The sequence below is a fragment of the Suricata suricatta genome, chromosome 3 (genome assembly GCF_006229205.1).
Source record: "Suricata suricatta isolate VVHF042 chromosome 3, meerkat_22Aug2017_6uvM2_HiC, whole genome shotgun sequence".
NCBI lineage: Eukaryota > Metazoa > Chordata > Mammalia > Carnivora > Herpestidae > Suricata > Suricata suricatta.
Window position 1 is genome coordinate 53,358,058 of NC_043702.1, and position 15,201 is coordinate 53,373,258.

At 42.8% G+C, this 15,201-nt stretch overlaps 1 protein-coding gene across 1 annotated transcript in view; it reads left to right on the forward strand.

The window, feature by feature from the left end:
* Window positions 1–15,201, forward strand: part of PDE11A (phosphodiesterase 11A) — a 350,510-nt gene that overhangs the window by 315,308 nt on the left and 20,001 nt on the right. Inside the window, exon 19 of the mRNA XM_029934333.1 lies at window positions 2,629–2,712. Coding sequence (XP_029790193.1) covers window positions 2,629–2,712 — 84 coding nt within the window. The remainder of the gene's footprint in view (window positions 1–2,628; window positions 2,713–15,201) is intronic.

The window sequence follows — 15,201 nt, forward strand, 5'->3', positions numbered from 1 at the left end:
ATTGTCAACAGAATGCTAAGACAATTCAGTGGGGGGTGGATAGTCTTCTCAAATAGTGTAGGGATAGCAGGATAACCACATGCAAATGAATGACACTAGATCCCTACCTCACACCAAACCTCAGAATAATCTCAAAATGGATCATAGACCTAAATGTAAGAGCTAAAACCATATAAATTGGACTTCATTAAAATTTAAAACTTTGCATCTTAAAGGACACTATCAAGAAAATGAAAAGACAGCCTACAATATAGAATAAATTATTTGGAAATTATCTGATATAAGCCTGGTATCTAGATTATATAGGGAGCTATTACAACTCATAGAAAGAAAACCCAGTTTTTAAAAAGGGCAAGTAATCTGAATACATATTTCTCCAAAGAATATATATAAATGGCCAATAAGCACATGAAAAGATGCTCAAAATCATTAGTCATCAGGGAAATGCAAGCTAGAACCACAGTGAGATATCACTTCACAGGGACTAGCTATAATTAAAAAGACAGACAAAAACAAGTGTTGGTGAGGATGTGGAGAAACTGGAACTTCCCACACTGCTGGTGGGAACGTAAAATGATGCAGCTGCTTTGGAAAACAGTTGGACAGTTCACAAAAACATTAAACGTTGGCACATGGCCCAGCAATTCTGCCTCTGGTTATATCCCCAAGAGAAATGAAACGTACACCTCGTGAAAACTTGTACATAAATGTTCACTTCATTTATAATAGCCAAAAAGTGGGAACAACCCAAATTCCCATGATCTGATGAATGGATAAATTAAATACAGTGTATCTATGCAATGGAATGTCATTTGGCTGTGAAGGGGATGAAGTGCTGATGCATGCTACAGGAATGAACCTCAAAAACGTCATGCTCAGTGAAAGAAGCTGGTCACAAAAGACCACACATCATACGATTCCATGAATGTGCAGCATAACCAGATCTATACAAACAGAAAACAGATCTGTGGCTGCCTAAGGCTAGGGACTTGGGGGAGATGAGGAGTGACTGCTAATATGAGATTTCCTTGTGGGGTGACAAAAATGGTCCTAAAATTGATTGTAGTAATGGTTGCACAACTAATTGTGAATATACTAAAAACCACTGACTCTGAGCCTAAAAAAAAAAAAACAATTCTACACACCAAAAGCGATAATTAAGTAAATATGGAAATTTCAGAGAGCAATGAGAGCTGAAGAATAGATAACAGAATAATATTTTTTATTGTTTATTTTTGAGATGGAGAGGGAGCATGAGTGGGGGAGGGCAGAGAGAGATGGAGACATAGAATCGAAAGCAGGCTCCAGGCTCTGAGCTGTCAGTGCAGAGCCCGGTGCAGGGCTTGAATCCACGAGCTGTGAGCTCCTGACCTGAGCCGAGGTCAGACACTAAACCAGCTGAGCCACCCAGGAGCCCCCAGAATAATATTTTTAAAGGAACTTTTGGACAAAGACTCCTTAAGTTCACAAGAACTATACCTTCCTCCAGCACATTTCATTCTTCTCCAGATCCTAGTCCTCTTTTCCTGGTATTTCACTTTTCATGTTGTAAGACAAGGATGAGAAGAACCTGTGGGAGTCAGTGACCTTCTCTGATTGGAGATTTTATTGGAGATATTTGGAGATATTTCCCTCGGCAGCAGCCTTCTTGTGAGCCATGGCAGCTGGTGATTTCTGTCCTACCTTCTCTCACCTCCACTCATAAGTCTGAAGGATGCTGGATTGTGCAACATCTCCAGACCAATGGAAAGCCCTGGATCTGCCTTCATGACCTGTGTGAATGCCGAAATGATGTGGATGTCACTGTAGAGGAAAGACCAAACCTATTCTAAGACAGGAATGTAGGGAAAGGTCGCTTCTCAGACCTGGGCCTTATTCCTTGATAGCAAAGACAGGTTTTACTGGCAGGGTTTGTTCAAGAATCCCTGTTAGCCCCCAGTTCCAACCGATCATTTCCCTTTTTATATCTGCCCATAGATTTATGTCACTTCTTTTTCTCAAAAAATATACCTAAATTTTCTAACCATTGTAATATCATGAAATATAAAGGCTGGAATGAGGAGAGAACGGGTACCTGCCACCATCATCCATCCAATGACAGATAAAATGTAGGAAACTATTAATGACAAAAGCTTCTCAAAAAGCACAGAGTTGTCAAACCAACACCCCACCCTGAAAATTTTAAGTAAATAGTTTGGGTTTAAAATGAAACTGCTTTTCAGGATCTTTTCTCATCTATCTCACCTTCTTTCACTATCAAAATAAAAGCCTGCATTATTTTTGTGGCAATAAAACCTATCCCCTTCCCCTTGACTTGTACCCAATTCCCAGTGACCTGATGACTTGATTTAGTGGCTGTTACCCATATCTGAAGACAGATTTTGGCCCCAAGGAGTTGCATGCTATAAAGTTCAAATAAATTCGCTTATAAATCTCATAAAAAGAGGTGAAAATACTTCCCTTCTCATCACAAATAAAGGAAAAGAAAGTCCATGTAAAGATTCATTGTGATTTGTGAAGTGTTCAGTTGGTAAAAATTGGATCATTGTGGCAAAGTGTTTGACAAAGCACCTATAAAATACTCCAGAATAATAAAGCAAGCTTCTCGCCCCACCCCACTCATTCCAGGCTATTTTCGACCGGAACCGGAAAGATGAACTGCCTCGGTTGCAATTGGAGTGGATTGATAGCATCTGCATGCCTTTGTACCAGGTACTCGGGATTGGGGGGGTGGGCGGCACTGCGTGTCCTGACTGAGCCAAGAAAGAAGAGTGCATGTACTTTCAGAAGGGTTAGTTTTAGGAGACACTTCCAGGGTAAGTGTGTCGCTAAGAATTCTGGTTGTGGTCAATCTTTTCTCAGATTTCTGACCATCTCCTAGGGAAAATTGGTGCGAGTAGGCCAGAGACCTGGGTTAGCCTTTTAGGACATGATTTCCATGGGCCTTGATGCCCCAATCTATAAACCAGGATTAAAACTATGTTATCTTAGTATTTTCCAAGCTGTGCTCGATGGAGCACAAGTAATAAGCGATTAGCCTAACACATATCCCTTCAAAGAGAGGCTCAGGCCCAACAACTAGGGAACCTGAAGGCTCAGAGGAGTCCTTCAGGAAAGAAACATGTTCAGCCTTGATCAGTTCCAAATTTCTCAAACATTTGACTGTAGAAATCTTTTTCATTTTTGTTTTACAAGTTTTCTTTTACTTTTATTAATATCCTGCAAGTCACAAGAGTTCCATGAAACCATGACACATGATCTTCTGTCCTGACCGCATGGTCTGGGCCACAGAGGTTTGAAAGAACCTTCCATTGGGAAGCTCTGCCTCTCTCCAAGATGCATGTGACAAATGCTGCTGCCTGGTGGTTGAGACCCTGCTTCTGGCAAGGAGACAAGTGTCATGGGCTTTGAATGTTCACACTCCACTTTTTGAGTACAGATTAGTATCTGCGTCAGTTAACACTAAGGGTTTAGTGTACATTGGCTTTTAATTCTACCACTAAGCGTTTGCTTTCATGTGTAAAACCTGGCGAGGTCTTTACCCCCTACCTCGCTCAATCAGACTGAGCTGCTTTTCCAACTTCAAAGCGAGAAACACACGCAGGGAAAGCAAAACCTAGTTAGTTTCTCACTCTGTGTAACTCCATTAAAAACACAGTATTGGTTTTTAAGGACCTCTCACAACCATTAAGTTTCAGGCTTATCTACCACTTCGTTTTCAGCACTTTTAGGAGCTGCTGAGCCCTGTCACATTACACTAAAAAAAAAAAAAAAATCCTAGAATACTGTCTTGAAGATGGAAATGAAACTTTTTAATGACTATAAACACCAAAAAAACAAAATTCATATCTTCATTTTACATAAGCCATTAAATACATGGTAGCATAAAATCAAAGTTTTAAAATAATCTTAAGTACATTATTTTAGCTATAAATGGCACATAATACTCTTTTGTTTAATAATGGAAAATTGGGTGAAAAAATCAGGAGTGATGTACACTTTATTAAAGAGGATCCTTAACGTTCTTTCCTTCTTGTCTGCTCTGCCTGCCCTTGCTCTCTGGTGTCTCCGCGTAAGCTGGGCCCCCGGGTGTGAAGCCCACAGCTGGTGGGTCAGATGTATCTTGCTTTCCTAAATTCACCTTGACTACCCATGTTGAATTATTTGTGATTTATTCAGTTTCCTGTGCCCACTGAGGCAATAAATGGGATGAATTTTTGGAATTAATAAATTCCTTTTACACCGGGTAAAGCTTAGGAGGATGAAGACTTGTAATTGTGGGGCTGATAAATTTTCAGTATTAGTTTGCAAAGCTTCTTTGGAGTGGACCAAAGTCCACACGTCCTACGTGATTGGTTATAATAAATGCTGGGAAGGATTCTCATGGGATTTTCCATTGTTTGGGGACTGATTCACAATCATTTGGATTTATTTTATACTTCCTATTAAATTCTATGAAATCTCCAGGTTAAAAAGGCAACTACTTGAAGTGAAACTGAAAAAAGCACTTTCCAGAATTTAGGGAATAGTATTACCACATCACATTGTCTATCATTCCTGATTTTCCACATCTGCTTTACTTTACTACCTATCTGTGAGGTTAGATATACTTGCTATTTTTATCCAGAGAAAACTAACAGAGAAATTTTAAGTGACATCCCCACCAAGTAAGAGCTGTATCCCGCACATCCGTGGCCTTGGTTTTGGTGCAGTGGTCTTTCCACCACCCATTGTACCTCTACTGGATATTTCTTCCACAATCTTTTCTTACTAACAAGAGAATCATGGCATTGTAAAGAGGAATGTGGAAGGAGTTGTTTATAAAGTTCATGTTCAGGGGCTCCTGGGTGGCTCAGTCGGTTAAGTGTCCGAATCTTGGTTTCAGCTCAGGTCATGATCTCATAGTTTCATGGGTTCAAGCCCCGTATCATTCTCTGCACTAATAGCACGGAGCCTGTTTGGACTTTTCTCTTTCTCCCTCTCTCTGCCCTTCCCCTTTCATGCTGTCTCTGTCTCTCTCAAAATAAATAGCAAATTAATTAATTTTTTAAAAATTTAGGTTCATGTTCATTTCTGCTGCTGTCTTCTTAATTAACAAAGCATGAAAATCATGTTCAGTTTTTTAAACATCTTATCATCAGTTATTTTTTAAACTAACACAGATTTTATTTGTAAATCCTTTATAAGTCTTTGAAACCAGTTTTTCAAAAAGCCCTCAAACTGAAACTTTGCTGAGTGATTTTAAGTATCCTCTCTGAGAGTCCCTGCTTTGTTCCATCTCACGCATTTGGGGGAGCGGGTGTTGTCCAATGTTTAACTGGGCAATCTGATGTTCACTGTTGCGCTCCAGAACTGAAATGGAATCGGTCAGTGGACAAGAATCACCATTAGTGTAAAGATACAAGACCTTGAGGAATAGCTCACCAAGCAAGAGAAGTCACTGGCATGACACTAGTCACTGAAGCAAATGTCTGCGGGGACTCAGGTTGTTGCCAAAAGGCCAGATTGAGGTTTTGAACATGAAAGTGCGGTAGTAAAGAGTCTGAGAAGACAGAAAGCAGATGGGAAAGTATGCAGGTGGCCAGAATCCTAAAAAGGGATTGATCTGAAATGCCCTGGTCTGAATTATATACACTGCAGAAGTCCAGGGTGTCCTTGCTGGGTCAGTCTGAGCACAGGGGAAAAGGGATACAAAATAGTACAGATGAGACAAAGAATGTTCATGGCCAGGGCCCTTACCCCAAGGTGGAGCGGTGTAGGTGGCTGGAAATCTCAGGTAGAGCCTGAGGCAGATACTGATGGAGAGAGCTGGGATCCCGTGCAGGGGAGCAGCGTGGAGAGCAGCCTCTAGCGGGAGTGGCAGCTCACCAGAGCACTGGGCTGGAGGCCCGAATGTGGAGTGCAGACAGAGTTTAGTAGCAGGGTGGAGAGAGAGCAGAGTGATAGATACAAATATGGTTTTAGTACAGTTTTTTGACTTTATTGACTTTGGGTGAAGTGGTTTCACTTTATGGTTTTGAAAAGCTGTGCATGTCAAATTTCAAAATAGTTCACGCACTTTCCTCTTTCACTCCAGTTTGTGGAGTTTTGTCCTTCCTCCAAGCCAAGGGTAGATTATCGCTAGTCTTCAGCACCTGAAGGGTGAAACTGAAACTCTTCTCTCTGAGACAACTTCAACTTCCAAATGGGGCCTGTGTTGAAGGAAAAGCAGGTTAACTCCTCCAATCCTCCTAAAATCTATTCATTAGGAAGTTACCTAAGTAAGCTAGTGATTGATTAGCAGTGGCTGCCAGAAAATATATACAAATATATAAACAAAGCTGTGCACAGGGAAGGAGCATGCAGAGCACACTCCCAGATCGGCAGATAGTTACATCATAGGGAGGTGCAACACTCATATTTACATGGAAGTATGTAACTCTCCAGAACTTGCTTGTCTTTTTAATCTGATGGCTCCAAACTTTTCTTTAGAAAATGGTCCTAACAGGCAGAAGTCATGATTTATCTGTGACAGCATGTTAATCAGGAAGCAGATAGGAAGTCAAGAGTGGGCAGGGACCCATCAGAGCGTGTGCCCCAAGAGAAGACTAAAGCCCAGTCAGTTAGCAGCGTCCTAGCAGGGTATCTTGGAGGAACACATTGACATCTGATTCCCGTGCTTTCTGCTGTCTTTGCACCCTGCTGGGACCCATTAGCCTGCTGCTCAACATCTTTGGAGGGAGAAAAAAATATAAAGAAAGAGAGAAGAAAAAGAAAAAAAAGACACCATCAAACTTTGAAGCCATTGCTGCACCAGCCTTAGGGATAAACAGAAAGCCTGATGTGACAGCATCACACTGAGCTTCTCTTAGCAATCGGGAGCTCAGTTTTTGCTCTTTGTTTTCATTCTTGACTTAATCAAACCTCAGTGTACCTAGAATCTCAATGATGCATAGAGGCATTATAAATCTTCTGTCATTAAGGATTGAGGGATTTAACTGTTACTATGAACACGATTGCATTTGCAGCCCATCCATACAGATTCTTGATTTTGGGGTGGATTTTTTTTTCACAGATATTTCAAAAGGGCTTGACCTGGACAGGATCTAGCCGGAATAATTCCCTGTATAGTTCTGCAAGAGTATTGCCTCTTTATTAAAATGCCATGGGGTTCCTGCAACAGACTGGGCCTCTGATGTTTTGATTACAGTAATTTTGACCTTTTTTCTGCCTTCACTTGTAATAGTCATTTTGGAAAATACTTTTGCAATGAATACAATTAATAAGCTCTCTGGAGGGAGGGAGAAAAGAATCTTTATAACTGAGATTGTAAAGACTAGGAATTAGAATTGGTAAATTGGAAAAGTGGATGGAAAGTGCCAAGACAATTTTTCTGGACACCTGTAAAAGTTCTTTAAACACAACTTAATATTCCCCAGATAGCTCATGCTTTCTGTCCAACTTCTTAAAAAAGAATAAGTAATGAGCTACTAGAGTGACTAGTTAGATTATAACATCATCTTCTCTGCACAGAATGGAATGTGGATACAGAGAACAATAATTGCATCAGATACTTTTTTAAAAAATGGATACCACCCAAATAGGTTTTCTGACATGCTTTCTCTACAGTATTTAGCATTCTTATGGATGAGTGGAGGAAACAGTGGGGGCTAGTTTCTCACTTGTCTTTATAAGGAATGACATGTATAGCTCAAAACCTCAAGGAAAGTGAGAGAAATAACTTCCTATACTCTTTATAATTTATCTATCTGGTTCCACCTTTTCCCGGTGGTGTGGGGAGGAGAGGTGTGCAGCGTCTGGTACTGAAACTTGACAGTTAAGGTATCACAGATTTTTCTGGTTAGAACAGATCTTTGGGAAGACTGAAACGTGAACAGTTCCCAGTCAGAGCTATGTCTTCTCCCCAGCTGCCATCCAGGCACCAGTGGGGGCCCCCCATCCTTGTGAGCAATCTGTGAGCGTTGGGGAGAAGGGCCCAAGCACACTTACTGCCTGTTAGGTCTCACTCGGTTTACTGAGAGGTGGCTGGTCAGAGCTCGGCGTGATGCCATGCTGGCCTCTAGGTGACCATGGGTGTGATACGCACATCGTGCAGGCCCTGACCACTGGCTCTGGCTGCCAAAGTCTGTGGTCCTGGTAGGAGCCTCTCGTGGCCAGTCCCCAGGAGCTTTCTGGTCAGACCTGGTCACCTGCTTTTCTCACCTGAGTGCTCAGCTCCTGTGGGCCACCCACGAACTCCCAGCTACTTTCTCCTCGCCCTGCTGTCCATACAACTTCCTTAGTACTTTCTAATAAGCCGCTTGGGTGGTGCCAACTTGTTCTAGGAAAATTCTGGCATTTTCCTGAATCAGGCTCTGAGATTCAATAGAAAGGCCTCCGCTGATCCCCAGGCTTCATCTCCCAAGGAACAGGGAGCCAAGACTTTCACTTCTCATTTTCCCTTTCTCAACACCCTCCCTTTCTGTCCCTGTCCATTCCCTCTTTCTCTTCTCTCTCTTCCCCCCTCCCGAACCCCCCCAGTGGAAAGTTGTTAGATTTCCTTTTCCTTGTCTAATGGAAACTACCCTTACATGGTCTCCCCCGTGCTGTCCACACTAGAGCTTTGTGGCCAGGCTCCATGATCTACCTGGCCAGATTTGGTTCTTAATAGGTAAAGGAGAATTCTGGAATTTAGAAAGCCCCTCTCACCATACAAAGCTGGCATTCAGTGTTATTCTCTCGCAAAGCTGAGTGAAGACAGCTTGCTGTTTCTAACGGAGCCACCATTTGCCTGCAGGAGGGAAGCCTACTGAGTTAATGGGTGGGGAACCAGAGGCGCGACGACCCAAGCAGAACAAATATACATTGGCTTAATATGTTCAAAATATTGTCCTTGTCACTTACACTATTCCCAAATCTGAGCGCTGATAGTAAGACCTGTTTACTTCAACATTTTCCATGTACTATTAGTCAAATACAAATGGAAGAGAAATGTAAACATTTGAAAGTATCAGTTTTATGTAGTTTCTAAGCCCCTCCAGTATGGCCTGTCCTCCAAACTTTTGGCAAGGTGAACTTTCTTTAAAAATATTGGATCATGGGGGCGCTTAGGTCCCTCAATCTGTAAAGCATTCGGCTCTTGATCTTGGCTCAGATCATGATCTCACAGTTTGTGAGTTCAAGCCGGACTCTGAGCTAACTGTGTGGAGACTGCTTGGGATTCTCTCTCTCCCTCTCTGCCTCTCCCCTCCACTCTCCCTCTCTCCGTCTCTCTCTCTCTTTCTCTCTCTCTCTCTCTCTCTCTCACACACACACACACACACACACACACACACAAACACACACAAACTCTCAAAACAAAGAAAGTAAATTTTAAAATAAATAAATAAATAAAGGTTGGATCATGGCACTCCCTGCTTAAAAACCTCAGGTACTACCAGCATCTGTAAGATCCCTTCCGGATTCCTCACTTTGGGTTTTCAGGGCCACCTTCGCTGAGGCCCTCTGCCTCTTGGCTTCATCTGCTGTCACCCTACCCTCTTCCTCATCCAGACGCCCTTTGCCCCAAAGCACAGGACTCACAGCCCTTTCGTCCCCTCTTCCCTTGCCTTTGCTATGCTTCCCTCCTGCTCCTTTCTGCCTGGAAAACCTAACCCTTCACCTCGACATTTCTGCAGGGCTCCGTCTGTCTCTCCAAAACCACCCGTAGTACTCTGTATTGTGATTGGCCGGCTGGCTCCCTTCCCAGTTACAGCAGTTCTTGGACCACCCTGTTCCTGGCACCCAGCGCATGCCTAGCACATTCTAATGGTTCCGCAAATGTTTGCAGAACAAATGAATGAACAAACGGAGTGAATGATGAGCGCAGTGCCACAGATTCAATTATAAGCAGTGGAATGTGTGAAGGAGGGTTACAACGTCATGTTACATTATCATCCATAAATATATAAAACCTCTCATCCGAGGGTGCACTCTTCTTTCCCTGCTCATAACCTGAAGTATATGGCCTATGATATCTTTTTAGAAAGTCGTTAGTTCTCATCATGGTTGAATTGGCCCTTAATTCTAATATAAAAAGGCCCATTTATAGCCATGAATTCTTCAGGGCTTCAACTTGAAATTTCAACTCGGAAATACATGAAATTTTCTCTAACCCTGCATTGGCAGAAAATCTAGTCCTCTAGTTATTTTTTTTAATGTTTATTTGTTTATTTTGACAGAGAGCATATGCATGAGTCAGGGGAAGAGGTAGAGAGAAAGAGGAAAGAGAAAGAGAATTCCAAGCAGGCTCTGTGCTGACAGCACAGATGGATGTGGAGCTAGATCCCACAAATGGTGAGATCATGACCTGAGCCGAAACCAAGGGTCGGACGTTTAACCGACTGAGCCACCCAGGTGCCCCTAGTTATTTTAATATTCATGTTAGTAGAGAGAGCTGGCACCTGTACATGGATATCAAGGCCTTGTAGTGTCCGTTAATGTGATTTCATGAAATTATAATGAAACATGCTAACTCTATCATGATTAAATGTAATCCTTCTTTGACTTAGAAGAGTTTCCAGATCCTACACCTCCTAACAGTTAGCACTACAAGCATCCATCGTCATGTGCTGAGCGGCAGAGAGGCTAGCTGACAGACGGGCACTCGAGTGCACGTCGCTGGTTGCGTCGAGCAGGGCACGTGTCAGGTTAAGGTGTCTCACACCCCTGCTCACATCCCCGAGCCCTTCCTGAATACCTGATGCGCCAGGATGTTCGATTTTAGAGAGAATTTTCCACCTCCAAAAATGAGTTTGGCTTGATAAAGCAACCAGCTCTATATACATTTTCTTGTAAATAAAATGGACTTTAATTTGTCTCATTTCATACAACTTAAAACATAAAAACCCATTCTTTATGCAGTAGCACTTGACCTAGTCCTATTCATGTGCATTTTATAAACCCAAAACTTCCTGATGAATCCATATTAAAATCCTGTTATCTGGTAAAAAAAAAAAAAGATAATATATTACCTAATAAGGCTTTTGAAGGTAGGATTTAGGATAATATCTACTTCTCCTTATCTGGCTGACCAGCATAAATAACTCTTTTTAAAAGTGTTTCTGCTTTGAAATCATGAAGCTAAAAATGACTTAGCCACAAGTCCACACAAGGCCTGCAGTGCTGTCTTCCATTGCTTCCTAGCTTTTCTACAAAACATATTTTAAAAGCTGATTTACTTCCTTTGCATGACTCTTTCTTCTTTGAATCTCTTCAGGAAAAGAGGAAGAGAGAGAGAGAAAGGGAGAGAGGGAAGTAGGAAGAGAGAGCGAGAGAAGGAAAATTCCATTTTTTCCACCAGGAGATGAATCAAGGCCTCTTTTAAAGATTGTTTTTTTTTGTACTGTAAGTGCCTCTCCGAAATTTCTGCAGTTCAGTGTGATTTGGAAGGTCAGCATTGCCTGAGCTCCTGGGAAGTGAGGCATGAGATGACCATAAAGCATTCTTATTATGCTATTGCCAAACAGAATCTTCTGTACTACTCTGAATGTTTCCTAAGAGGATTCAAGGAGGCACTATCCGGATGCTCAGCCGTCACCACTCTTATATTTAATTCTCTGAGCTGCAGCCATAAAAATATTAAATAAATCACTCGGAGCACATCGCCTTATCTAGCAAGCAGATGCTCCATGGCGCTGTGACCAGAGAGTCAGGCTCTCAACCTTATGCCCCAACCAATATGGCAGCCCGACAGTTGACGCTCTTAGGCAGGGTCTAAAATGGAGTTAAAGACTTCTGCCAGCTGAGCACTTGGAAAAGAAGTTTGGTGTTCAAGTCCTGACAGCCACATGGTCCTGACAGAAGACAGACATTTACTGGATACTGACTGTGTTTACAAGGTGCTCTTACATATGCAGTTTAATTTGATCTTAACTGTGAAAGAAGAAAATACTTCATTCTGGATCCTTTACTATCTACTGGTCTAGGTTTAACATGTGAGGAAAGTGAAACCTAAAGAAGCTAATGGACTTAATTCGAGTGAAGCAGTGAATACAGGGTAGAACCAGAAATTCGCGTCCCAAGTCTTCTCTCTCTCTTCATCTGTGGCTTTTTCTCACTACACTGCTCCTAGGAAGTAAAAGGCAATTCCATTCTGCCCAGTAGTGCCCTACATTTACAAAGTAAAATCCTGCATCCTTCATAGGGGAGGATATAGGGACCAGAGTAGAGATTCCAGGGAGAGCAATTCCTAGAAGACAAATAGGCTAATGGATTCCGCTTCACTGGTTACTGTAGAAAACTCTCTCAAAAGTATGTCAATCTGTCCTTGATCTGCGCTTTCACTGGCAAAGTGGGTTGACATTGCCAATAGAATATGGCATACTGGCCTCATTAGGTTATCTCCTCATCCTTCTGAGCATTCCATTAATACAATAATAGAGGAACTTTTTTAAAGATATAAACATTCGTGGGTAATGAGAAGAGGGTGAAAAACTTTTGAGGAACATGATAGAAAAAAACCTAGATATCCTTGAATGAACTGTTCATATAAGTGGGGATTTTAAGGATTCTGCTATGAAGACCCGGGAGGAAATAAGGAACATGGCAGAGGGAATGTTTTGCCTTACAGAATACTTGAATCGTTGAGAGCAGATTGTTAGTAGAAAGAAGGACCTCATCCTCTCTTCTTCCTATGATGCCCCTTTATGCTGTTATCCATGCATAAACCCAGATTTACCCAGAAATACTAGAGTATCCTGCTTTGGCCTCTTAACAGAAGGTTCTGACACGTTTCCACATTCCTACCTTAATTTTCATGTCATCCTTTGCAATAGTAGCCTAGTATTCCAATCAGTTGACTTGTCCTAATTTATTCAGTCACTACCTAATTTTTTTCTTTACTAAAAGAGAAAATTCTGAAATGACCACCTTTGTTCAATATTTTAATGACTTATTTAATACTACTAAGTATGATTCGAAATTATGATTTTGTATTTCTGTAAAAAAATTTTTTTTAAACTCCCAAGGACAACAGAATGTGAGAGGAAATAAGACCTCCTCAAATATCGAAAGCTGGAAAGTAAGTAACATCTCCGAATGTCTGCAGGTGGAAGGGAGCCGATCTGTCTTTCAGAACGAGCTCTGAGAGGCTCAGGACTCAGAGGCGCCAAGTAAAGCCAAGAGGGGGGATATTCGTTCCCTAGGGTTGTCTAACAAAGAATAACAAATTGGGTGGCTTCCAACAGCAGATATCTCACAGTTCTGAAGGAGAGAAGTCCGAAATCAAGATGTAGCAAGGTTGATTCCTTCTGGACACTCTGAGAGTCTGTTCCATGCCTTTCTCCTGGCTTCTGGTGGTTGCCAGAAATCCTTGGCATTCCTTGGCTTCTGAATACATCACTCCAATTTCTGCCTCTGTCTTCACGGGACATTCACCCCTGTGTCTCTGTGTCCCTGTGTCTACACATGACCTTCATATAAGGACACCAGCCATTGGATTTAGAGCTCATCCAATCCAATATGACTTCATCTTAACTTGATGCCATCTGTGAAGACTTTATTTCCAAAAAAGGTCACATCTCCAAGTACCAGCATATCTTTTGGGGGGGATACAATCTGATCCACAGCAGTGAGGTTGAGGCATGAGCCTGGAAATAAGCAGAAAGGTTAGAAGTTGGCAGGTGGGATCACAGGAACCTCTCACTACCTTCACAGTTGGGTAAACCACCCGTGCAACTGCTGTCAAGTCAGGAGGCCAGAGAGCTCTTCCCACAGAGCACTCATTGGGAGAATCTGTGGCTCAAATTAAAAGTCTATGGAAATACTGGCTGGACCACCATGTGCCCTCCTACCCTGCACCCAGGACACCAGCAGCCAGGTGCCCAGAAGCAGAAAAGTGGGATTCCTTGTTAGGGAAACAGTGCCCTCAGAGAAAAGATCCTCATGTACTTGCACTTGGGATGCTCTTAGTGAAAGAGTCCACTCCCCACAAGACGCCCTTCAAATGAAACCCACCAGTCAGTGACAGCCTTTCCTGCCTCTCCTCCCCTCTGGGCACGCTGCCTTGGATGGTCTCTCAGTGCCTTGCACTTAAGTATGCAAACAGATAAAGGCCACAGTATGTTTCAGAAAAGCCTCCACTATGACAGACTGGAAGCAAATCAAAAAACATGAAGGCAAAAAGGAATTCAGCATACACAGTAAATACAAAAAAAAGAAGCCAACTTCAAAAAACCTCGTATCTCAATAAGATGAGAAATATGTTATAAAACAAGACCAAATGCTGGTTATTATTTTCTAGTTGCCACATCATGATTTTTCTCCCTCCTCTGGACCCTCTGCTAGAAGGGCTCTCCTGACTGTCCCCACAGCCAGCTGCCTCCACTCAGACCTTGTCAGGCTCAGCAGCCCTTCCCCGGTTTTACCCCCTCAGTCTTATCCTCCAAATAAACACTAGTGTTACCTTCCTAAAGCAACTTTTGTTGTGGGTCCGTCAGACCCTCCCTCCCCATCCCTAAAGGGAAAAGTCTAAGCTGGCACATTTGACATTTCTGTGCTCACCTCTTCCTCATTCCTCCCTACACTCTGCTCTGGATGTAACTGACCACCGGCCATTTCCCAAAGTGCTTCACCACTGACGTTACACACGCATTCACACACACACACACACACACACACACACACTCTCTCACACACACACACACACACACACACACACACACACACACACGTGCGTGCATGCTCGCACCCTGTGCCTTTGCTCTCCCCGCTATCACTCCCACACCTACCTTTCCATCTCCTCCCCCAGCAAACCCTACTGTTACTTTAGGAATCTGTTCAGATGAAAGGCTCCTGGTAAACCTCTCTTTGCTCCCAGGAGGTAGATACTCCAGCCCCGCGGACCCTTTGCCTTTTGCCTTTTCCTTTGTTAGCACATTATACTTATTTGCGTTCGTTGTCTCAGTTTCTCAGCAGCAGTGCCCAGTGCACGCTAAGCGCCACCCACCTCCGCCCTCGTGCAAACTGTTACTCAGTTGCTTGGAGCCCCCACGGATCGGCCTGAGCCACACTGCCAGTGTACGGGGAACGGGAAAGAGTAGGTTCCGCTAGGAAGGTCTTGCGCTCCCTCCGCATCTGCTGCTTTCAGCGTGCCCTGAAATAACCCGCCATTCCGGAGTTGCCCTGTGGCGGGCATTAGCATTTCTGTCTTTATTTCATGGCTGAGAAACTGCGGCGGTTATG